Source organism: Prionailurus bengalensis, chromosome A1 (assembly GCF_016509475.1).
Source record: "Prionailurus bengalensis isolate Pbe53 chromosome A1, Fcat_Pben_1.1_paternal_pri, whole genome shotgun sequence".
Classification (NCBI taxonomy): Eukaryota; Metazoa; Chordata; class Mammalia; order Carnivora; family Felidae; genus Prionailurus; species Prionailurus bengalensis.
In genome coordinates, this window is record NC_057343.1 from 111,918,940 (window position 1) to 111,944,343 (window position 25,404).

Below are 25,404 nucleotides of genomic sequence, written 5' to 3' on the forward strand. Positions count from 1 at the left end.
GAGCTGTCAGAGCTGTGTCCTTGTGCAAAAATCCTGCAAACAAGATCCTACCTACTTTGCTTCTCGGGCGCTAGAGCTCTCCAGCTCTGCCCCTTACCCAGTCGTGCTAGCAGATGTTCTCGAAAGTGAAGTCCCCGCATCCTACGCGCTCCCCGCCACCCCAACGTCCCTCTCTCCTAGGCTCTGAGGGCTGCCCGCCGCCCCGCCCCTGACGCTCGAACGCCTCTCCCTCATAGGCCAGAGCTACCCGTGGTGCCCGGCCCCCGCCGCCCGAACGCGGCTCCCTCATAGGCCGGAGCTCTCCCCACAGTCCCGCTCCGCGCACTGGTCCCGCCCCTGCGTCCATTTAAAGAGTCTTCACACTTACCACCCATTCCCCTCCTTGCCGAGTGGCTTGTTTTGTGCGACGCTGCGTAGCTGCTCGTTTCCGCCCACGGCGCGGACTTCTTTAGGTAGAGGGACTTTTGGCCGCCTCGCCGGGTCCAGGCGACAGAGGAAAGAGCCAACGTGCGTGTGCTCCCTAGTGAGACCCCCCGAGGGAAGGGCAGCAGGCCGAGACCCACAAAGAACAGATTTGTACGTCCCCTCAGGTAGCCTGACGCCTTTTCTTAGGACATCCCCCAATTACTTGTCCCTAAATCAAAGCCTTAACTGCCCTAGTGGTTCCTCGCCTATTTTGGTTCACGAACTTATTTGAGACCCTGATGCAAACTATCGTTTTCGCAGAAGAATATGCCCACACAATTGAGCACGAGGTTCTGCATCAAATTTCAAGAGGTTCAGCTCATTCTGGTAAGTCAGCAACTCCATGTTAGGACTTGAGGCGCCTGGGTGGCTTAGTCGGTTAAGCTCCGACTTCGGCTCAGGTCATAATTTCACAGTTAGTGAGTTCAAGCCCCACACCTCAGGTCATGATTTCCCAGTTAAGTTCAAAGCCGGGGTCGGTTCTCTCAGAGCTTAGAGCCTGCTTTAGATTCTGTGCCTCCCCTTCTCTCTCTCTCTCTCTCTCTCTCTCTCTCTCTCTCTCTGTCTCTCTTAATCAAAAAATAAAAAGACCTAGCCTGTCCCGAACACTTTTGCCTTTTTGGGCGTAAGCCAGGGGCTATATTTTGTACGTAAATGTACATTATTAAATATATGGCTACCATTTGTTGAGTGTTTAGTACATTTTTGCAGTACATTTTCTTAATTTGTTTAAAATGTATATTTACTTTTGAGAGACAGTGCCCGAGTGGGGGAGGGGCAGAGAGAGGGAGACACAGAATCTGAAGTAGGCTCCAGGCTCTGAGCTGTCAGCACAGAGCCTAAGGTGGCCTTCAAACTCACAAACCATGAGAACTCATGAGCCATGAGATACCTGAGCCAAAGGCAAATGCTTAACCCCTCAGGTACTCCATTTTTGCAGTACATTTTCTTAATTTATCCTTCTAACAACTTCTGGAGGTGGGAATTGTAATCTCCACCTGGAATTCAAAAGGTTAAGTCATTTGTTAATGCTAAAAAGAGAATTAATGGTGTTAAAACTCAGATCCCAGGAATAAAATTTAGGCCTTTCTCTATTCCTCCCATATTGAGAGAGGACAAGTGTTTGACTTTCCTCTTTCTGTTGCAACATAACTGAAGCATATCAGATGGTAGCTACTATTGTGGGTATAGAGTTGTTGAATCACTGTGTTGTACACCTGAAACTAACCTAACATTGTGCATCAACTATCGATCGATCAATCCGAAGCACAGGACCCACTCCCAAAGCTAACCGTGGTTCATCATGCAGTTATTCACAAGTAAGGCACTAGTCCTGTTACCCTACTGTGATGTCTAAACCCCTTCCTGTGCCAAACTGTCTTAACAAAATGTGCTTCCTCAGCTAAAGTTAAATGTTTTCTGTCTTCTTGTGAATTACACTAATTTACTTAGTCTAGAGAATCTTTATAACAAAATAGGGTGGCTAGAGACAATGTTTTCCGAGTCCAGGAATTTATTTTTACAGAGATGTCACAGACGTGTCTCAGAGGTGACAGAATTTTATTTGGGTCTTGAAGGTGAAGAATTGGGATAAGGCAAGTGTGTCACTCCAAGTGAAAGGAATGTAGGCCTGAGGGGGGCCAGGTGTGGGGCATAAAGTGGATTAAGAGGTACAAACTTCCAATTATATAATAATTAAATCACAGAGATGAAAAGTACAGCATGGAGAATATAGTAAATAATATAATAATGTATGGTGACAGATGGTGACTAAACTGTGGGGAGCATGAAGTAATGTATAGAATTGTCCAATCAGTATCTTGTACATCTGAAACTAATATCACATCCTGTGTCAACTGTACTTCCATTTTGTTCATTAAATGTTTATTTTTGAGAGGGCAAGTGGGGGAGGGGCAGGAAGAGGGGACAGAGGATCAGAAGCAGGCTGTTTGCTGCCAGCAGCGAGCCCGATGTGGGGCTTGAACCCATAAATCGAGATCATGACCTGAGCCGAAGTAGGAGGCTAAACTGACTAAGCCACCCAGGTGCCCCCAGTTTGTTTGTTTTTTTTTTAAGTGAAGTGCCTAGAATAGACAAAAGTCACCTTGCTTTTCTCCAAACTGCAGTCAATCTGGGATGGCTTCCCAATCAAGATATAGGTCGAGACAGACTTCAACCCCAACCCAAAGGCTAGGAGAATCCTAAAAATGGTTCTGTCACTTAGTAATGTTTGTAATCTCTGGAGTTTCTGAAATTTTGCTAATCCCAGATGAAATGGGACTATAATTCCACTACTGAGTTCACCTTTAGTTCCTTTTTTGGTCTCTCTCCCTGTCCTCCTGTACTTCACCTCTAATGATTTCTTCCTCTTTTTTACTTTTACAGCCATGAAATGTTTTTGACTAGAGGAATGTTTTACCCATTAACCCAAGCCCTTGGAATACAGTCAAGAAGGAAAGCCCTTCACTTCCTTTTTGCAACGTAAAGAGCTTGTTTTTAGTGGCATATTGCCATCATTGAAATCAGTGACTTTAATAAACATTTTAAGTTGTTTGTTATGATGCCCCACATCGAAATCCACATTCTAAAGCAAGGGTTACTTTGTTTACCAAGTAACAGCCAGAATATTATTGATCCCTGAGGTCTAATTTTTTCTTTCTTTCTTTTTAATTTACTTATTTTGAGAGAGAGGAAGAGAGAATCCCACGCATGCTCCATGCTCAGCCCGGCATGGGGCTCAAATCCATGAACCTTGAGATCATGACCTGAGCTGAAACCAAGAGCCTGTTGCTTAACCGACTGAGCCACTTAGGTGCCCCCCTTTATTTATTTTTTTAAAGTTTAAGTAATCTCTGTACACAACATGGGGCTAGAACTTACAACCTCGAGATCAAGAATCACATGCTCTTTGAACCAGCCAGGTGCCCCCTTCATGTCTAATTTTTTTTTAATTCTTTTTTTTAATGTTTATTTATTTTTGAGACAGAGAGAGACAGAGCATGAATTGGGGAGGGTCAGAGAGAGAGGGAGACACAGAATCTGAAGCAGGCTCCAGGCCCTACACGGGGCTGCAATTCATGGACCATGAGATCATGACCTGAGCCGAAGTCGGATGCTCAACCGACTGAGCCACCCAGGCACCCCTAATTTTTTTTTTTTAAGTTTATTTAGAGAGCGAGAGTGTGCACGTGTGTGCATACATAGGGAAGGGGCAGAGAGAATCTCAAGCAGGCTCCACACGGGGATCCATCTCACAAACCATGAGATCATGACCTGAGCAGAAATCAAAAGTCAGGCACTGAACCCACTGAGCCACCTAGGCATCTCTGATGTCTAATGTTAAATTGAGGTAAGAGGCTTTGTAAATATAGGCCCTGACCATGGTTAATGAACTGAATTCCAGTTGAACCTGGTATAAGGGATGCCACAGAAACAGGGCCTTTTCTTGGGACCTTTGTTTTACAGCTTTAGGACTTATTTTTAGTTACCAGGTTTTTAAGCAATGTCTTACCTTTTTTTTTTTTTTTAAGTTTATTTGAGAGAGCTTGAGAATGCATGCATGCATGCGAGCTGGGGAGGGACAGAGAGGAAGGTGGAGAGAATCCCAAGCAGGCTTCCCACTGTCAGCACAGAGCCCAACGCAGGGCTAGTTCACACTATGAGATCATGACCTGAACCAAAGAGTCAGAGGCTTAACCGACTGAGCCACCCAGGCACCCCGAGCATGGAACTCTTGATCTTGGGGTCATGGGTTTGAGCCTCACATTGGGGGCAGAGTTTACTTAAAAAAATAAATAAACTAGGGCACCTTGATGTTGATAAAACCAACTGGTTGCCCTATTTTTCACACTTCAGTGGGGTCAACATTGTAACAGTCCTACTCCAGTTTGCCCAGAAGTTTTCAGGCACATTAGGCCTTGGTACTTAAGTAGATTCTTGAGAATCTTTATATAAAGGGAATGTTCTATTATCTTCATAATTTCAAGTCCAAGAAATTTCTAATGAGCAAAATGAAAATTACAGCTGGATGATAAAAATGGAACTTGACACTGGAGTTTTTAAAGACCAGGCTGGCATTTTATTTTTCTATTCCCGACACTCAAATTCATAGGGGGTGAATGATAATAGAACATAATCAAAATAACATACAAACACAATTCAAGAACATTTAACTATCTACTGTAGCTGTTCTTTGTAAAATACATAAAGGTAAACAGAAACATCTTTATATAAATTATACTTAACAATCTGTATACACTATAAAACCATTGTTAAAATTCACACTGAGATGCTAGTGCAAGCAGTGGTGTACAAAAGTGCAAACAAGGTTAGTGATGAAAAACTTATCACTGACTTACCACTTCAACAAACTCTGCATTCAGTCAAATACTGAAGGCCTCACCATGGAAAACACTTTGATCACTTTTAAGGAACATGACTGCATTCACCCTGAGTGCTCTCGCCTCAGCATGGCAACTGACTGCAAGTTCAGTTTAGGAGCAACACCAGGGAATAGAGAAACCCATGAGAAGTTGGCCGTTCTGATGTGAATCTTCACACTTGATAACGATCACGATTCCAAAGGCAACTTATATGTCAAAAGCTGTGGGATTATCACCCCCCTGTACCCCAAAATATTTAAAACTGAAATTAAATTGAATCCTCCCTTCCCCATTAAGATGTATGCTGAAGAATTCATCCACTCCAGTGCAGCTTTTCTAAAATAATTCTGTGTGAAATCACTCAAAATTCTGCACTAAAATCCATTTGGTTGGGGACACTCCTGAAACAAAGTTTACTTTGGATAAATTTGCTTACTCGAATTACTTTTGATTCTATTTAAAAATGTGGTCAAAGCCCTGAACAGTATATCAGTGGTATTAAAATGCACTAGTTATTTAATGTTCTAAATTATGAGAACAAATTAGTTTGTTCAGAACTGCATCTTCAATAGATTCTGTAGATTCCCTTCATACTTTTTTATCGAGGTATGGTGTGGGGGTGTGTGAGGGAGAATGGTTCCAGGATTCAGGAGTGGAAACATGGTTTTAACAAAATCCCAATCACTTTACACAGAGGCACAGTCCCATATTCTAAGACCTGTTAGTTCTTTCTTTTTTTGTTAAAAAGCACTAATTTGCATTTCAAAAGAACAGGGATGGAAGCATCACCATGTAGTTTTGAGAATTCAGACCTTAAATCAAGATAGACCGTTCTTCAAACACTTACATTTACAGCCAAAAAATTAGTTTATAGAAAACATTTAATTCCTTATTAATTTTGTATTAAGGAATTTATATTTACTGATCTCTATTTTTTCATGCTTTCTTGGAAATTTTTTGAAGCTTCATCAACTTTTACCTAGGTGTAAATGATCCAAACAGTATATTCTAAATAAAATGAGTACAAGACACCTTGAAAGAGTTCACTTTACATTAGCTATTCTCACTGTACTCCGGTCAAAATATATTTGGCAATGAAGCCTTGCATATTTTCATCATGTGACTAACGACTGAAATGCCACAGTGAGTCACAACCAATACAGTTTCAGAACACATAAACCTTTGTCCTGAAACTCTCAAATCATGCCAACTAGAATTCTACGTCTTTTAATGATGGAACTTGTGAAAATGATGGGTTTTGAATGTGGCTGATAAAATCATTTTGCGGAAGGCAACAAACACTATTATCACAGCTATCACCCTATTTTAATGATTTACAAGTAGATGGTGTTCTGGAAAACACTATAAAGTGTGAGCCCGCTGGAAACTAACAAACACCATTGTAAACAACATTAAATTTGTACATATACATAGGCACACAAAACTAAAATTGACATCTATGTAGGCAATATCTGAATTCATACATCTTTGGCACTCAAACATACTGGGTCAACCAAGCCAATGGTGAAGAGTATTTTTCCATATACTTTACAAAATGTCTTGCCCCAATTTTTAAAAATGCTGTGATCTCCATTCTAAAAATTAACTGAGATAAAGACAAACTGGAATCAATTTAAAAAATTATCCGAAAGCATAATTAACAGCAGTCCCTGAAAAATGAAAAAGTGGGCTGAGACTTAGTCTTTTAGAGTTTTAGACTTAAGATTTTAAGACATCTTTTGAGCAGTGCCTGATATATATGGAATCCAATCTTGTATACAGCAGTGTTAACTACATTTCATACCTTACAGTGTAAGGTACAAAACTAACCTATGTACCCAATGCTACCATTTATCCCCAGAATACTCTGCAGGTGGACCGACTTGCACAGACACATACACAGTATATGTTTCCCCCGTGTGCTTCTACTGTTTTTTGCCATTCTCTTAATTTGCTGCTCTTCAAGGGGAGCAGTGACTCAGTGTATGGACTCTGAGGAGCTGGAAGAGCAAGATGGTAAGCCCAATGGCTTGGGGACTCTGCAGGCCCATCTCTCTGGAGCTGCGGGAAAGCCAGGTGCTGTTAAGTGCAACGTCATTTCTGGATGTTCAGACTGTAAGAATCTTACATCACTGGAAAAATATCCACAGTTTAGCTGTGGTCCACAAAGTGACCCACACTTGTTTCTTTGATCCCAGTGTTAGAACTAGAATGAGAATTCTGGAGCAAGATATTTGGTACCAGAAAGCATTTTTCCTCTTTAGACAAACTAGTAAGCTTTCTCCTTTATACCAGTTTATGATACAGGTAACTGACTTTTCAATATCACAACATAAGGAAATAGTTGAAGAAAAGGTGTGTCCTTGTTGGTGCTGAAGACAGATACCAAAAATGAGAGGCAGGTACCTTTAATAAGGCCTAGTTCTGTTTAGTCAGGACACTTGAAATGAGTACTTTATTTAAGTAAGCTCTATACCCAACACGGGGCTTGAAACCATAACCCCGAGGTCAAGAGTCACATGCTCTACTGAATGAGCCAGCCAGGCGCCCCTAGAAGTACTTTAAGCACAGGTGGCAAAATAAGCCAGGAGGTTGATACATCATTTTGTACTTGTCCCACGGTGCCACTGAGGATTCTAAGCAGGGAGGAAGCTCGTATTTTTCATTTGGAAGGAAGCTTAAAGTGAAATAGAAGAGCCAAATTACTAAAACCAAATGTGAAATGAATGACCTTATTGGTTTGGCTACTGGTAATTCCTTCCAGTCATATTCATCAATCCTTATCTATCTACCTCGTATCTTACCTCATTGATGACAGAAAGGACTCTAATACATGGTTTGGAAAACAGCTACAGAAAACACGAATTCTGATATTAAAATTATTCTTGATGGAAGTGGAGCAATCTATTCTCAAAGGAATTGGTTACATACACTATAAATCTTAGTTTATAACCAAGAAAGAACTATCTTAAGTTTGAGAGTCTTTAAAAATACATATTTGGCACTTTCAGCTTATTTGAGTAATTATGAGAATCTCTGACATGGGAAACAAAAACCCCTTCAGTTTCTTAGAAAATTGAAGTGATTTAAAAAACTAAAATTTTGTTAGTAAGTCTATCAGGCTTGCAGACACTATCACACCACAGGCATTACATCTAAAACAAAAACCTTGGGGCGCCTGGGTGGCTCAGTCGGTTGAGCGTCCGACTTCGGCTCAGGTCAGGATCTCACGGTCTGTGAGTTTGAGCCCCGTGTTGGGCTCTGTGCTGACGGCTCAGAGCCTGGAGCCTGCTTCAGAGTCTGTGTCTCCCTCTCTCTCTGACCCTCCCCCGCTCATGCTCTTTCTCTGTCAAAAATAAATAAAACATTAAAAAAAATTTTTCAAAAAAGCCTTTGTGGGAGGGGGGATGGGCTAAATGGGTAAGAGGCATTAAGGATCTACTCCTGAAATCAATGTTGCACTATATGCTAACTAATTTGGATGTAAATTAAAAAATAATAAAATTAGTTAAAAAAAAAGCCTTTGTACTATAAAGAGCTGAGAACAATTAAGAAAAAAGAAAATGAAATACAAGTATTCATTTATTTCTACCAAGAAATAAAATGTGCCAAACAATGCAGAAGAGCTATAGATAGGACCAGAATCCTCACCCATCTCTGACAACTGAAGCGGAAGAGGCTTTCTTTTTCCTCACACATACAGGCCTCCACACTGAAACTAGGCACAAAGATCCTGCTTGTCCCCCACCGTGGGAGTACCATTATGTAAAAGGGAGTGGGGAGTACCTCTAAACGTGGGGAGCCTGGTGCCTGTCACTACTTTTGGTCAAAAGGCACAAATTAACAAACTAGGCACCAATAAGTTTGGAACGCTTCAGAATTAGACTAGAATGGAGCTTTAGAACCTATCATACCCCAGATTAACCTTGTGTTGTACCAAAAGATGTGCTTTTCTTCAGAAGGCCGATCCCACAGCAACCAGGACATGGACCCCATCAGCACTACTAACGGTAGCATTACTGTTAAAAATACACATGATTCAGAGATAAATGTGGTAAAAGTTGCAACTGAACACAACTGGTCTCCTGGTAAACGCAAAAGCCTCTAGGGACTTAAACATTATTCTAAAAATTCTGAAGCCTTCTCCTTTCCCCACAACCTCCTCATACGTATGATGTTGCTCTACGACACATTAAAATGAAACATCTGCCCAACAAAGATGCCAAACATTAGGGTTTGTTTTATTGCATGACGTTTGCATAAGAAAAAATATTGAAAACTGTAAGGCATCATGCAATCATCAATAAGCTAATTATTAACTGTACACTTAAGATAGGTGGGCATATAATCTAAAATTTAAAAACTAGTTCCAAAATAGTACATAAAAATTTAACATGATGAGCTTTTAAATATGGTTTACATTTGTAATTTCACGTTGTTAAAAAGTGCTTCAAATGTACTGCTGGAAAGTTGTTCTTTACAAATGGCGCTGGGGGTAATGTCAGATTATAAACTGTAAAAACTAATTATTTTTATGGAATTAGAAAGCTAACATTGTGATATTCAAACTTACATTGAATTAGTTTTAAATTTGCACTCAAGTTGATATAATATAATATTAATCTAAAAAACATCTGTTTTCTAACCAACAAAAGTCTATTGAATTCAAGTTATGCATGTTGAGTGATCAAATCTCTGAGTAGGCCTGAATGGTGAGACCTGGAACTGATGCAGGTTGTTGTTAATCAATGTACTGTGCCATCCAGCGGAAACCTTCGCCGTAACCTTGCCTTTTCAGCACGCTGCACATGAAAACTTCTAAGGGTCGGGCATTCAGTTCTTTCAGTGATACACTGCCCTAGAAGGGAAGACAGACATTATGATGGATGACTCCTTTAGGAAATAAAAGCTCCACTTTACAGCAGAATTGCAGCTTATACATCCTAGAACAAAGGGTGACTGTGCTAAGCCATGGGTGTTGGGCATACAAGTCCCCTAGACACACAGGAAACCTCTCTCTTCTCAGTGGGGAAGAGGTGAGCTTGTGAGGCACACAAGAATGAAAATAATCTTTGACTTGAAAAAAAAAAATGACCCAACCTGGCTTCGCTAATATTAAAGACAAACATTTTCTGAGTACGTTTATGACTAAACAAGGCCATCTCCTAAAAATGGGGAGTTGACTTACTGAAAAGAAGACACAGAAAACAGACCAAAGTCTACCCTAACATAGGAGTCTCCTTCCAAAGACTGTAGTATGTCTCTACTCTGAAAGAATAAATATAACCAAGGAAATTTTGTGAACTCTGAGATTTTCCAATACTAAGGTCCCTCCCCCAAATAAATACTAGTAGAAATGCATGCAAAAATAATGTGTCTTGAAGCTTATTATAAAGTATTATGTTTACAAAATCCCCCAAACACTCCTGTGTTCAACTTTACATTTTATTTTGATCTCTGATGAGATCTCTGATCTCAGAGCCTAAATACACGACCAGAATGCTTAAACGTTCAAGTACATTCTTTAGTGGCTAATTCTGAAAATCTATGATGAATAAAACTCTGGAAGCTTTAATTTAGTTTCCCATAAGCATGAGCTTTGATATGTTTATCACCAAGAAAAGGTTTCATTCAGTGGTAGAAATATAACCCATGAGGACATTAAAAAAGACTGAAATGTAGAAAGGACAGTTTTTAAGGGAAAAAAAAAATTTTAAAAGACATTTGGTTGTACACTTGAAACTAATGTTACAGGTCAATTATACCCGACAACAACAACAACAAAAAGGCAGACCACCAGTTGGGCTAATAATAACCATGATTACTATTAGCACTAGTATTGGAATACAGTATTTCAGAAGATAAAAATAAATAAAACATTAAATTAAAAGACACTTATACTGTCAAATGAAATAGTCACACTTGTCCAAAAAAATTATTTTATTTACCTTTCCTGTTGTCTGACCATATAAACCAAACATCTCTCGCAACCTCTCTTCACTGATGGCTTCAGGTCTGTCAATCTTATTCCCAAGAATCAATATAGGCACATTAGCAATGGTTTCATCTGTCATCAGTGACTGAAATAAAACAAAAAATGAAAGACAGGATGTTGATATGAAACCATCTAAAAGGCTCATTATGACCAGACCCCAAATGAGTATCAAAGACTCATACTCTATCATAATCATGTCAGTTTTGCAAACTATCTTTGGCAAACTTTTCCCACATTTGAGTGAGCTCAGAGGCGACTGGCTGGCTCAGTCAGTAGAGCATGTGACTCTTGATCTCGGGATTTTGAGTTCAAGCCACACCTTGGGTGTGGAAATTACTTAAAAAAAATAAAATCTTAAAAAATAAAAAATAAAGTGAGCTCAATGAAACCATTAGCTCAATTCTTCTGTTTCCCTAAAGTTCCTTCTGTAAATGCTCAACTCTACTCACTCTGAATCACTAAGGTACTAAAATGAACACCTTGAAGGTGGGCAGAACTGGTTTCAATTCTAGTTCTGCTGCTTATGAATTGTGAGATCTTGGATAAATAAGCCTCATTGAAGTTCAAAGAGAATTTAGAATAGTAGCACCTACCTTATGGAGTTGATTTAGGAATTAAATGAGTTAATATACACGTGCCTGGCACAAAGTAAGTAGTCAGGAATTCCCTGACCCTGTTCCATGACCACAGAACCTACCTGGACTTTTCCACATGAACAATTATTTACTTGCCTGCTATAGGAAGACACATGGTCAGGTCAAATCATGCAATTTTTTTCTCTGTGGTCCCAGATCTAGCCCTGGCCCTCCCTGCTGTTCTGAATCCCTTTACGAAGCAGCTGTCCTGGGAGAGGAGAGAAGTGGCTACACGTGACCTGCTCACTCCTGGAAGTAGTGACAAAGATAGTATGTTATACCATTTCCAGGTTCCAGACAACTCCCGAAGAAAATGGCATCCTAGGATGATCAGGGACTCAAGACCAAACCACTCCAAGTATGTTGCAGACATGAAATAAAATACAAGGCACGCTGCACAGAGTGAGCTTAAGTCTTCGGGAAGAAAGTCTGTGTTAGCACTTCCTCCATAGCTACAATTATTCTAAGCTACTGTCTCTGCATTCCTAGCAGAATAATCACTGAGCTCCACAAACTGCCAGGAGTTATATCAGAGGCTGCACAAAAGCTGCACTGATACTTAGATCTCCAACCTATTTCCTCAAGCTTACCAGAATGATTCAACTATGTTTAGTTTTAGTTAACTTACATCAAGTTCTTCTTTTGATTCTAACAGCCTTTCATGGTCTGCACAATCCACCAGAAATACAATGCCATTGATAGCAGGAAGGTAGTTTTTTCCACACTCTTCGAGCTAACAAAAACAATCAGGAGTTAGATTTTATTTGTTGGTCAAACCTAGCACATGGTTTGATGGAAGAGTCCAACAAGATTTCAAGTGTAATTATCTCTTAGATGCTACTACTTCACTCAAGTTAATCTTTAACCTGGTGTTGCTAAATCTTTCCAGAAGAACAAGAAAGGCTTTCCTTGATGTGAGCAAGTCAAATACTTCACTCTGTCCCAATTTTCCCATGTTAGAAGTGGAATTAATATTTGCTACCAATGGACAATGATGCACATTAAGTTCATTGGATGACTGCTATTTTTTATATGCGGTATTCATTTTTTGACATTTCTAGTTTATCAGTTTTTTTGGCCACCGATAAATTTGTAGTCAGTGACAGAAGGAAGTCAGTACTGGGTACAGATTTGTTAAAACAAAAGCTAACTGTGTAACAGAAATTAACTAAAGTCAACGAAACCATTCAGGTAATATTTTCCATGATGGTTTTTAAAGGAAAGTTTTAGGGGTGCCTTATGGGTAAGCAACTTTTTTCTGACTTCAGTTTTATGACATATCTTAAAAACAATACAGACATTAAGTCTCAGACAAACTCCCTTAGGTTCCAATTCTCTCTAACCATTATATTCTGGAAAGTACTTCATATATATTTCAAACAATTATTATGTCTCCAAATGTGCATTCACTAGCCACAACCTCTTAAAATCTTTTCAACTGTTTGTCATAAGAGGTTTTTACAATGCCCACAAACTTTGTAATATTCATTATTTATGAATTACCATGTGCTGGGTACTGCCATGTCTTTTGAGGGACATAAAAAACGGATTCTAGTTCCAGAAAGTTTAGTAGAAGAGACAACACAGTCTTTTCCAAACTTGCAGACGTTTACACAGATGCACTAAACACCACAGAAGTACAGTTGAGAGCACTCATAGGTGAGAGTGGCTTCTCAGGGGCAGTAGCCACAATTACACTGGGCCCTGAAGGTGGGTTACTCATGTGCAGATGGGGGTGGCATGAATTAAAAACACAAAGGTGGGAGAACACCAAGGGGTTTGGTTTGGTTAGAGTACAGAGAATAGGAAAGGGAACAGTGGAAAATAAAGACAAAAAATAAAGTGGGATCAGATTGCAGAGATCCTCAATGCCAGGTCAAGGAGTTTGGTTTTATTTGTAGGTCAGCCATTGAAGGTTTTTAATGCATAGCAGCAACATCATCATAATGTAATTGTGACCATCAGTGATATATGGATTGGAACAGAGAACAGAACCTCAATTTTGCTTACACACTTTACACCAAAAGCAATTCAGATTTAAATTGACCAGGGGTATCATAAAAATCACACTTTGCTTTAAAGCTTATCTGGGGATAATAATTTTTAAATTTTAAGTCTACTCTGGCCTTTCTTGAATAGAATGAGATTTCATGCACAGGAAAATAATGGCTACATTTTTATTATGTTAAAATAAAATAAAGCTATTTATAAGAGTCATAGAATCTTACCTTGAACATGTCCACCCAGATCAAAAGTTGTAAAGGTCATGCCAGCAATGGTTAGTTCTTCTGAAGCTAAATAATAATACAAAATATTGTTACAAGAAAATCAGATTCCATTCATGGTATATATTGCTACTTTGGTTTATTTTAACTGCAAATAAGTTCAAATCAAACATTTAGGAATTGATAAAAGAATTTGTGGGGGCGCCTTGGTGGCTCAGTCAGTTAAGTGTCTCGATTTCAGCTCAGGTCATGGTCTCACGGTTTGTGGGCTCGAGCCCCACATTAGGCTCTGTGCTGAGCCTGCTTGGGATTTCTCTCTCCCAACCTTTCTCTGTTCCTCCCCAACTTGTATTCTCTTTATCTCTCTCAAAATAAACATTAAAAAAAAAAGAATTCGTTGTAATTAGATATACTCCAATTTATATTGACAGTTTAATACAAGTAATGGTAATAATCTAGTATTCACTACCCACCACAAATCCAACACTTTTGTTTTTTCCTTCTCTATTTTTCCTGCTGAAAATATTAACTATTCAGATAATTATTTGCTGTGAATTCAAGTAACTGTTTCAACCTAATAATTTTTCCTGTAATTCATTTTAGATGCTACCAGGGAAATAATTTTCCCTTGTAGCTCTCACATTATGCAAGTTACAGTCTTTAATGATAAACACAACTTTAATAAACATTCTCACCATTATTTCTTCAAACTGTTTTCTGTTCTCTCCCTTCTTCTGGGACTTCAAATGTAAGTTTGCTAGACTGCTTGGTATTGTCCCACAAGTCACTGAGTGTTCATTTTCTTTTCATTTTTCTCTGTGCTTCATTTTACATAGTTTGTTTTGTGTTAAGTTCACAAGTCTTTCCTTCTGCAGTAATGGCACTAATTTACTATTAGCATTGTCTAGTAAAAATTTCATTTTTTATTAAGGTATTAAGGTATTAAGTTTTCATTTCTACAAGTTCCACTTGGTTCTGTCTTATATCTTCCATTTCTTTCCTCATTCTGTTCACATTTTCCTTAAATCCTTAAGCACATTCATCACAGCTGTTTCAACATCCTTATCTGTTAATTCCATCATCTTAGTCACTTCTGGGTCTGTCTCTACTGATTAATTTTTCTCTTGGTTGTGGATCTCACTTTCATGCTTCTTTGCATGTCTAGCAATTTTTTATTGGATGCTAGACATTGTTGTATTCTTTTGAAGCAATGTGAACTTTATTCTGGCAGGAAAACTGCTTGCAGATCACTTTTTAAGTTTTGTTAGGTTAAAGTAGTCTTTACTTTACAGCTACTTCAGCCCCATTACTAAGGTATGATTCTTCTGAAGTCTCTTTTGGAATGCCCTGTGTATTCAACCAGGTTTCTGCCTTCTGGCTGGTGGGAACATGAGTGATTCCTGGCCTCATATGAGCTCTGAGAATTATTTGGTTAACAGCCCTGCTACAGTTATTCTTTCTCCAGAAATTTTTCTGTGACTGGCCATGGGGAGTTTTACCCTGTGCACACAGATTGGTATTTAGCCACAAACATTGCTGGAGTTCTTTCTCTGCAGAGCTCCTTCCTCTGGTACTATGCCAAGCAAATTCTCATCACCTCAGCATCCCCATATTCTGGTCTCTGTCTCAACTCAGCAAGACTACTGTGTTTTGTTTGGGTTTCCTCTCCCTGCACCATGGTCTGAAAAGGATCTCTGTGATAAAGCTTGGATACAGAAAGGTTTTCCATCTCTCAGGAACCATAGTCCTCTGCTAGATATTGTCCAGTTCTGAAAACACTTGTATATATTTTTGTCCAGTCTTCTAGCTGCTTATAGTGGGAGGGTAATGCCAAACACTCTTACTCCATCAGAACCAAAAGCAGAAGTCCCTATGATCATAATGAAAGGCTCAGTGTAATTTTAACTCTTCATTACACCTGCTGAAGCCCCAGGGTACTTTCTTGTTAAAAAATTATTTATGTAGACTCCTAAGTGAATGAATAATCAATACAGTTTGTGTTCAAAGTGTGTTTCTTTCCACAAGGAAAATATAATGCTTGGATGTAGCTGGGAAACCACCTTTATGGTTACAATCCTTAATAGACTCCCTACTTTATAAAAAGTCCCAGTTTAAGACACAGAAAACTCTTAATATCCCAGGAAGTCTTCCCCTTCCCAGTCAATGTCCACTCCCAGAAGCAATAATTCCAGCACCACAGGTTTGTTGTGCCTATTCTACAATTTCATATAAATGATACCATAACGTATGTAACTTTTTGTGACCAGTTTCTTCCATGCAGAATATGCACCATATGTAACAGTTTATTCCGCTTTCTTATTGAATAGAATTTCACTGTTTATCCTTTTTTTTTTTCTTTTTTTTTTCCTTTTTATGGCTATTTGAGCTGTTGGGGGCAGTTGGGGGATATTACAAATAATGCTGGCATAAACACTGTTGTACAAAGATTTTGGTAAAAATATGTTTTCATTTCTCCTTGATACACACTTAGCAATGGAACTGTCAGATCATAGGGTAGATACATGTTACCTTTTCACATATGCTTTTGATTAATGCAAAATGTAAGATAAAATGAATGTGAGCTGTAGGAAAGTTGAGATGGCAACTATTTTGTGCCACTGCTTTTAGTCCTGGTACTTAGAATAATGTGTGACATAAAGTAGGTACTCAAATATTTGTTGAATAAATGAGAGCAATATCAAAAAATTTAAAAATGGGGGCACCTGGCTGGTTCAGTCAGTAGAGCGTACACTGTATGTCTGAGCCCCACATTGGGTATAGAGATAACTTAAAAATAAGATCTTAGCCCCACTCTTTTCCCAATATAAAAAAATTTTATGAAGTTTTCCTTTTCCAACTTCACTATCAATTTCATCGATAAAATGGTACTTTTTGTCATTGTTCTCTGTCCTTGTTCTCTGAATATTTACTGAATTAAATAACTATCATATTATCCACTTTTTGGCCCTGTTCTCAATTCTATTCTCATTTTTATTAAAAATTTTTTTAACATTTATTCATTTTTGACAGGCAAAGCATGAGTGGGGGAGGGGCAGAGAGAGAGGTAGACACAAAATCTGAAGCAGGCTCCAGGCTCCAAGGTGTCAGCATAGAGCCTGATGTGAGTCTTGAACTCACAAACTCTGAGATCATGACCTGAGCCAAAGTTGGACGCTTAACTGACTGAGCCACATAGGCATCCCTTTTATTTTTATTTTTTTAAGTATATTTATTTTGATAGTGAGTGAGTCAAAGTGAGCAGGGAGAGGCAGTGAGAGAGGGAGAGAGAGAGAATCCCAAGCAGCTCCACACGGTGAGTACAGAGCCCAGTGCAGGGCTTGATCTCATGAACTGTGAGATCATGACCTGAGCTAAAACCAAGAGTTGGACTATTAACCAACTGAGCCACCCAGCCACTCAAAAAAACTATTAAAATTCATTTTACTCTATGCTGACTTGATTCATAGACTTTTCAACAGTAAAAGCAAGGTCACAGATATTTATAAGGCATATGTTCTAATAATTTTGTCACTTTAATGTTTACTTTATATAAAGGATAGTATGTATTATATAAAGGATGGTATGTATTAAGTGATTTACAGAATCATTGTTAATGTCTTTCAGGGTAGTCTGTCTTAAAGAAACCACAGTAAATTATTTTTTTTAACTGTTTTAAAACTTTGTATAAATGTATCAATATGTGCCCTGTTTTTTGGAATAAATCTATGGTCTTTATATTAGATACTGTTGAGGTTTCTCAGATTAGAAAAATAACTGGTTAATAAGTTGAGAGTAACTAACAAAGTATAATATGACTATAATCTGTCCACACTGAAAAAGGATTAAAATAGTAGTTTTAAAATGTGAAAGAAATTAGGTTATCTAGACAAGGTAATGGTGGGGGCGCCTGGGTGACTCAGTCAGTTAAGTGTCTGACTCTTAATCTCATGGTCCTCAGTTCAAGCCCCATGCTGGGCTCTGCAATGGGCATGAAGCCTACTCAAAATAAATAAATAAACAAGGTAATGGTGACTATTTATAGCTTAAGCAGTATCTGGTTGGATAGACCTCAATCATGTTATAATCCCCGAGAAAGTAACCTTAATTCCTCTATCTGGAGAAGGGTGTACAAACTGATAAGAAGATAGGAGTATTATTTCAAGATCTAAATATACACCCTGGGAGTGGGTGAGCTATTATTTACTGTATTATTTTAATAGGTCAAATCACCTGATCACAATTATCCACCAAAACCCAAAAAACTTTTGGTTAGTGCCTATGAATTATTATCACTTAATAAAGTAGTTTGTTGCATGGGTGAATATACTTACTGGGATGTAACGTCGGGACATGCTGTCCAAGTCTGTCATCTTTTAGCATGTGTAGCAATGTTGTTTTTCCTGCATTATCCAATCCAAGAAATACCAATTTACCAGTTTTCTTATATAATCCTGCAGAGTAATAAGACCTATGATTAGTCAAAGTGCTATCTGACAGATTATTCAAGTAAAAAGACTTCAAATAAAAGTATAATATAAGTATAATTATTTACAGTTTAGTTATTTGGATACTTTCCCTAATTACTAGATGTTTTATAAACACCTATTAACCTTTTGAACTTGTAAGATTTTATAAATTTGCTTGAATAAAGTTGGATTTCTAGTCTAATTTCAGTTTTGAAGAGCTATTTTAAATCTATCATGATTTGCAAATTCAGATCATTTTAAACCTAAACTTTGTCCCAATCAATGAATGTGTATTATCCAAACTTATCTGCAGTGCCAAAATGCTGATTCCCTTGACAATTTAGGAATAAATATCTATGTCCACTACTAGAGAAACAAAAAATGCTTGAGATCATGTACTTACGAAACGAGACAAAAAGGGAAATTAAAGAGATATCCATGGATGAAAATAAATTAAGTAGTTTTGACAATAAAAATCATAGTGAGTTCTTGCAATAGAAAGTTTATGTCATTGTCAAATTTCCCTCAGACAATTAGGTTGAACTATTCATAGGATTGCATAAAACTAAAGCAACAACAAAAAAACCAAGCACGTAATTTTTTAAATGTATCAACCAAGTACTGATAGATGAAGTAATAGAAAAAAGAGAGCATTGACCAGTTTATAGATTGGCATTTGTTGAGAAATTCCATATTGAGTTTTTTTTCTAAAGGCTTTTTTTCAGTTTTAGGTTTACATCAAAACTGACAGGATGGTACAGAGATTTCCAATATACTCCCTGTCCCCACACATATATATATCCTCTCCTATTATTAACATCACTCACGAAAATGGTACATTTTTAACCAACAGTGAACCTACATTGATCGATCATAGTCACCCAGAGTTTCCTTAGGGCTTACTCTTAGTAGAGTATATTCTGTATTTTGACAAACATGTAAGGACATATATCCATGATTATAATATACAAAGTATTTTCGCTGCCCTAAAAATCCTATATGCTCTGCCTATTCATCCACCCTACCCGCCCTGCCCAGCAACCATTGATCTTTTTATTGTCTCTGTATTTTTGCCTTTCCAGAATGTCATATAGTTGCATATGACACATAATTGTAATCATACAGTCAATTGAGATTGACGACTTTCACTTAGTAATATGCATTTAAAGTTCCTCCATGTCTTTTCATGCCTTGATAGCTCATTTCTTTGAGCTTAGTAGTATTCCATTAAGCAAAATTCCTTAGTGCTTAGTAGTATTCCATTATCTGGATAAACCAGTTTATTTATCCATTCACCTACTGAAGGATATTTTGGTTCCTTCTAAGGTTTGGCAATTATAAATGAAGCTGCTATAAAATCTTTGTGCAGGTTCGTATGTGGCCCTAAGTTTTCAGCTCCTTTGGGTAAATGCCAAGGAGCACAAGTGTTGGATTGTATGGTAAGAGTATGTCTAGGTTTGTAAGAAACCACCAAATTGTCCTCCAAAGTGGCTGTACCATTTTGCATTCCAAGCAGTGAATGAAAGTTCTTGCTGCTCCACATCCTCACCAGCATTTGGTGTTGTCATTGTCCAGACTTTGGACACTCTTATAGGTATGTAGCAATAATGAATTTTATTTTCCATATTTAATTGTCTAACACCTATGGAATTACATGAGGACAGGGGACATAGTAGCAACTCAAAAATATGTTTACTCAATCAAAAAAATGAACTTTTGAAGACATTAGGCAATGCTAATTCAGGTTACTCATTTTTTAATAAGTCCACGCCAAAATAATACCTAACTCTTTCTCCACATTGATGCTTAAAAAGTAAATTGTTTGAAGTCCTAATGTTTTGATCACTCAGTGCCCAACAGTTCTGATCCTAAGGGGAAGATTGTCTTCCATATTTATTTGAGCTGAGATACTATATTTCTCATTTAATCATGAACTGTGACTAATAATTTTTTAAACACTTCTATTTCTTAAAACGTTTCTACACAGGTGGTTTCTAATCAGTGCAATCACAATCTTTCCTACCTTTTAAGTAGTAACAGTGCACTGGGTAAGAATCCAAAAGGGAACACCTAGGACATTTAAACTTTAATCTTGAAAGTGGGTTGGACTAAATCCTTATTTTGTGATAAGCACTGTTAAGCATTATACATTACTTCATTTAATCTTCAAATAACTCTTTGAAGTACACATTATTCTCTTTCTTACAGAGGGGAACAAAGGCTCAAAGTTAACTTGCTCAAATGCTGAGGTCAGATCTGAGATAGAACCCATCTTTGATGCAAAAGCTTTGGTTCATTTCCATTTCTCTACACTGCCTCCTACTGTTAGCCCTATTAACCTCTTGCTCCTGCTTATGAGTCAATCTATTTTGCCTTTACAATGTAGTTCCGCATTAAATCATTTTTTATCAACTTGAGACATAGATACTTGTCACAACCCAGGTTATCCCAGTATAATGAAGTTGAAAACATTTATTTCTGACCCAGTTTTTGTACATATGTAACAAAATATTTCAGTCTGATAAAAATATGTAAGAATTCTTGAGGAGGTAGTATGGAAAGATCTGATATTTGACCTGTAGTAGAGTGACAGTATAAGATAATGTGAGGGATTTTATTTTAAAAAGGGAAAAAAAAGGAGCACCTGGGTGGTTTAGTCGGTTAAGTGACCGACTCTTGATTTTGGCTCAGGTCATGGTCTCATGGTTTTGAGTGGGCTCTGTGGGCTCTGTGCTGACAGTGAGAAGCCTGCTTGGGATCCTCTCTCTCCCCCTCTCTCTGCTTCTCCCTGACTCATGCTCTCTTTCTCTCTCAAAAATAAATAAATAAAAATTAAAAAAAAAGAAAACTGGTTTTTAAAAATTTGCAAATATTGAGGTCCATATAAGAAATAAAAAGACTGATAAAATTTGATCTTAAATTTTTATCCTTTTAATATATAGTGTCAAACAAGATGTGTATTTTCCAAACAAAATTTATTTCCTTGGTTAAGATTATGTTTGTGGAAGAAAAAATATTTATATAGGAGATAACAATTCATAAGTACAGTTGTGGCCAGTTAGGAGTTACGTTGACAACTCTGTAATTACATGAAATGCTTCTCTTTGTGCCAGTTCAAGATGATGACTACATGGAGACTAAACTTAGGGTAAGATTCGAAAACAGGAGATCAGAACATCTTCATTAATTACTACAATAAAGTTGTATACATGGTAACATAAAAGTCAATCAAAAGCTTGTTTCACTGGAAAACATGAGAAGAATGTCAGTAAGAGAATGAGATGCTATGATTTTTCCTCTTTAATATCTATAAAGAGAAGAAAATCACTAGTCAGAATTGCTGGGTATACAAGTCTAATTTAGCAGATTTTATGCTGCCATTTACAAGGCACTTGATGGAACATAAATTTATAATAACAAAAATAATGCAGTGAGTTTCTGTGACGATTAAATGAGATAAAGTATCTAAAGCACTCAGAAACTTTTTAGGTAAACTGGCTAATCACAGGTAGCAACTCCTGTAAATAATATTCCTATCAACAACCTTAAAAGAGGTAGGAATTACTGTTAATTTACAGATAAGGAGACTAAGGCTAAGGTAAAGAAAGTAATTTGCCCAAGATTACGTAATTTATAAGAGATATACAATGAGTAATTTGAACACATTTGTATGATTTCAAAATTCACATTCACAACTAGTGGATTATACATAAAGAGGCTCTAGACAAATAAGCACTTTTATTTAAGTAGGATTAAATGGGATAACAATAGAGAACAAAGGACCAACATTACCTAAAAACTGTAGCACACTGCTGAAACCACTGTAAATCCAGTCAAATATGAAGGACATATCCAAATCCTTATGGAGTCTGGAAAAGAAAGTGTTTTGAATTCAGTAGTTGACATTAAACACCAACAACATTAAACATGAACTCTGAGTAAACAATCCTATAACAACCTTCCTATAAAGAGTTTAACCATTCTTTTTTGTTGTTGTTTATTCATTTTTGAGAAAGAGAGTGCACAGTAGGTGAAAGGCAGAGAGAGGGAGATAGAAGATCCAAAACGGGCTCATGCAGACAGCGGAGAGCCCAATGTGGGGCTCGAACTCACAGAACCACAAGATAATGACCTGAGCCGAAGTTGGAGGCTCAAGTGACTGAGCCACCCACGTGCTCCCCCCCTTTTTTTAATGTTTATTTGAGAGAGAGTATGTAAGAGTGAACGCACAAGTGGGGAAGGGGCAGAGAAAGAGGGGGACAGAGGATCTGAAGCGAGCTCTGTGCTGACAGCAGAGAGCCTAATGCAGGGCTCAAACTCACTAACCGTGATCTCATGATCTGAGCCAAAGTTAGACACTTAACTGACGGAGCCACCCAGGTGCCCCAAGAGTTAGCTATTCTTATCCAAGGTGATCTAATCAGATACCTACTGATGCATAAAACACAAAATGCTATTAAATACAAACTAGTGGGGCTCAGTTGGTAGAACATGCGACTCTTGATCTCGGGGTTATGAGTTCAAGCCCCATACTGGGTGTAGAGCTTACTTTAAAAAGAAAGGGGGAGAAAAGGCCTCTATTTTTAAAAAACAACAAAAAAATTTTTTAATTAAAATAGAAATATGAACTAGAGACCATTCTTTACCAACCACAGTGGCAAACCTGAAAATGAACTGTAATAGCTGGAACTAGAAAAGATGTGGTAAAAGATGCAGTTAGTGGCAGTATAAATTGTTACAAATCTTTTTAACGACTAATTTGGCAGTAATCTGTATGTTATACCATCTGACCCAAGAATTCTACTTTTAGAAAATGTCCTAAATATAGACAATCTTTATGTATCAAGATGTGCATCAAAGTGTTATGTAAGAAAATTTTTGGAAATAATCTATATTCAAGAGTAAGTTAAGGTATATATGGCCTATGAAATACTTACCAAAACCTTGGAGTGGAGGAAGAAAAAGCAAGGAGAAAGAGAGGAAAGGAAATTTATGATAATGAAGTAAGTTTTCAAGTCTGATTATACCTATGTGGAGTAAAACCCCCTTTTCCATTACTTTTGGTCTTTTGTAGCAAATGATATCAGGTGGTCGATTTCTGGGCTTGTAATCTTAGTGCATTTTTCAAATTTTAATCATATTACCGAATGTTAAAAAACATTTTTTTAAATCACAGTAGAAAATACAGAGTATAGTTCAATTTAGCATTTCTTTGACATGTTCTTGATAACTAATAAAGTTAATATGGAAAGAAGAGGGGAAAAAAAAAACCTCTTGAGAAATGAAAGAATATACAAAAGTATACTTTCAGATCAACAAAGTTCATTTTCTAGAGGTAAACAAAATCCAGGCCCAAAATTTGGGCCAAGTCCGAACAATTTGAAGGATTCTGCTATTTTTGACGTTCTTTAGACAAAGTGTGACACACAGCACTGCTTTCTTTAACCACCTCTCAGTCCAGTGGGCTGCCAACTGTGACCCAGACGGGCCCACCAAACTCAGAATTCCTTGAGGATAAGGTGTTTAAGAGATTACATTGCCTTGAGAGTGAGAGTCAACCTACCTCCAGTTTATAGGTGGCCTGTCAGTATTTACTAGGGGATTCCCTGGATCCAGGCAATAGCCTCTCCTCTCTTTCAGTTCCTTACTTGAACTAGCAAGAGAAGAATTTTGCTCTTGAAACCAGTCCATTCCTGACTGAGAGTGACTCACAAATAACCAAGTTTCATGTGTCAGTATCACAAGAATAAAAACTAGAAGAGCAACTTATATATACACACAAGAATCCATTGTTACAAGTTCTTATTTTACTGAAGCTGAAAATTACATCTTGTTCTATTATTATTCTAGGTTATGCAGAAATTGAAACTTGTAGTCACAAAAAATATATACAAGTGGTTTATCTTTTCTGAAGATTTTTAAGTAAGATATATCATAATTTTCACTGTAAAGAATCAAAGCAATGGTTTACTGAGATATTTTAATTCAATAATGATTACTAAATTCATATTATGTCCAAGGCCCTGAGCTAGACACCATAGGGGATACAAATACTAATGATAAACATGGCTTCTTCTCTTGAAAAGGTTATAGTCTAGAGAGGTAGGTTAGCTATACAAATGTAATTTAACTGAAAAAAGTTAAAACTGAATAGGATATTACCTAGGATGGTAACAACTTACCCTATAGAATTTCAAGACTTATATAAACACAAAGAAAAAAAATGCCCATATTGTAAATCATAAGCTATGAGGGGATTAATGATCATAACAACATAAAATCAGAATAAAAATAAGCAATACAACAGGAAAGGGTATGGTACCCTCACAAATATACTTTGTATTCTGTATAAGAAAAGAGAAAACCAGTCTTCCTTGCACACTTCTACAACTGCCACAAGTTGTAGGTAAGTAAAGGTTTCTTGGGTGATGTTCAGCCTGAATCTTGAAGATTAAATAAGAGTTTGCTAAGTGGTTATGAAGGCTATACTATGTGCAGTGGTGTGAAACTAAGTGGGAACAGCAAAAAGTCAGGTACTGTGAGATGATGTGACTGGTTAGGGGGCCACAAACTGAGTCACTCAACAGATGCTAACAAGGGAGGCAGGAGTCAGAATGAGAAAGAAATATGAGAATAAATTTAGGCATTTGGTCTTCCATGTTTGCTACTATAACATACGGACATAAGAAACAATACTTCCTCGGTCTTTCAATTTAATAAAGCAAAGCAAACAAAAAATAGCAGTTATCCCTATGAGCACTATGATTTGTCAAGAGGTTAAAAACAGGGGCGCCTGGGTGGCGCAGTCGGTTAAGTGACCGACTTCAGCCAGGTCACGATCTCGCGGTCTGTGAGTTCGAGCCCCGTGTCAGGCTCTGGGCTGATGGCTCAGAGCCTGGAGCCTGTTTCCGATTCTGTGTCTCCCTCTCTCTCTGCCCCCCCCCCCCCCCCCGTTCATGCTCTGTCTCTCTCTGTCCCAAAAATAAATAAATGTTGAAAAAAAAATTTTTTTTTTAATTAAAAAAAAAAAAAAAAAAAAAAGAGGTTAAAAACAGAAGGTATGGAGCCAGGACTTTACCACTTATCATTTACCTTAGCCAAGTTACTTTAATATCCTTACCTGTAAAATGGGGGTAATAGTAGCTATCTGAGATGGTTGTGAAGATTAAATCAATTACTACACACAAAGTATATAGCACAGAGTTAAGCATTCAATGTTAGGTGCTGTTACTATTA

General features: G+C 37.7%; 1 protein-coding gene and 1 long non-coding RNA gene across 2 annotated transcripts in view; one reads left to right on the forward strand and one right to left on the reverse strand.

Annotated features, from left to right (window-relative positions):
- LOC122487502 lies at positions 1–3,023 on the forward strand. The gene is made up of 3 exons (XR_006298393.1): positions 1–590; positions 727–792; positions 2,851–3,023. It is a non-coding gene; the product is annotated as an uncharacterized LOC122487502 (long non-coding RNA).
- A 1,497-nt stretch (positions 3,024–4,520) lies between these two features.
- SAR1B (secretion associated Ras related GTPase 1B) overlaps positions 4,521–25,404 on the reverse strand; it is a 28,084-nt gene continuing 7,200 nt past the window's right edge. The window contains 7 exon segments of the mRNA XM_043588050.1: positions 4,521–9,705; positions 10,796–10,927; positions 12,106–12,195; positions 12,197–12,210; positions 13,706–13,771; positions 18,034–18,153; positions 21,961–22,037. Coding sequence (XP_043443985.1) covers positions 9,589–9,705; positions 10,796–10,927; positions 12,106–12,195; positions 12,197–12,210; positions 13,706–13,771; positions 18,034–18,153; positions 21,961–22,018 — 597 coding nt within the window. The 5' untranslated portion in view covers positions 22,019–22,037 and the 3' untranslated portion in view covers positions 4,521–9,588.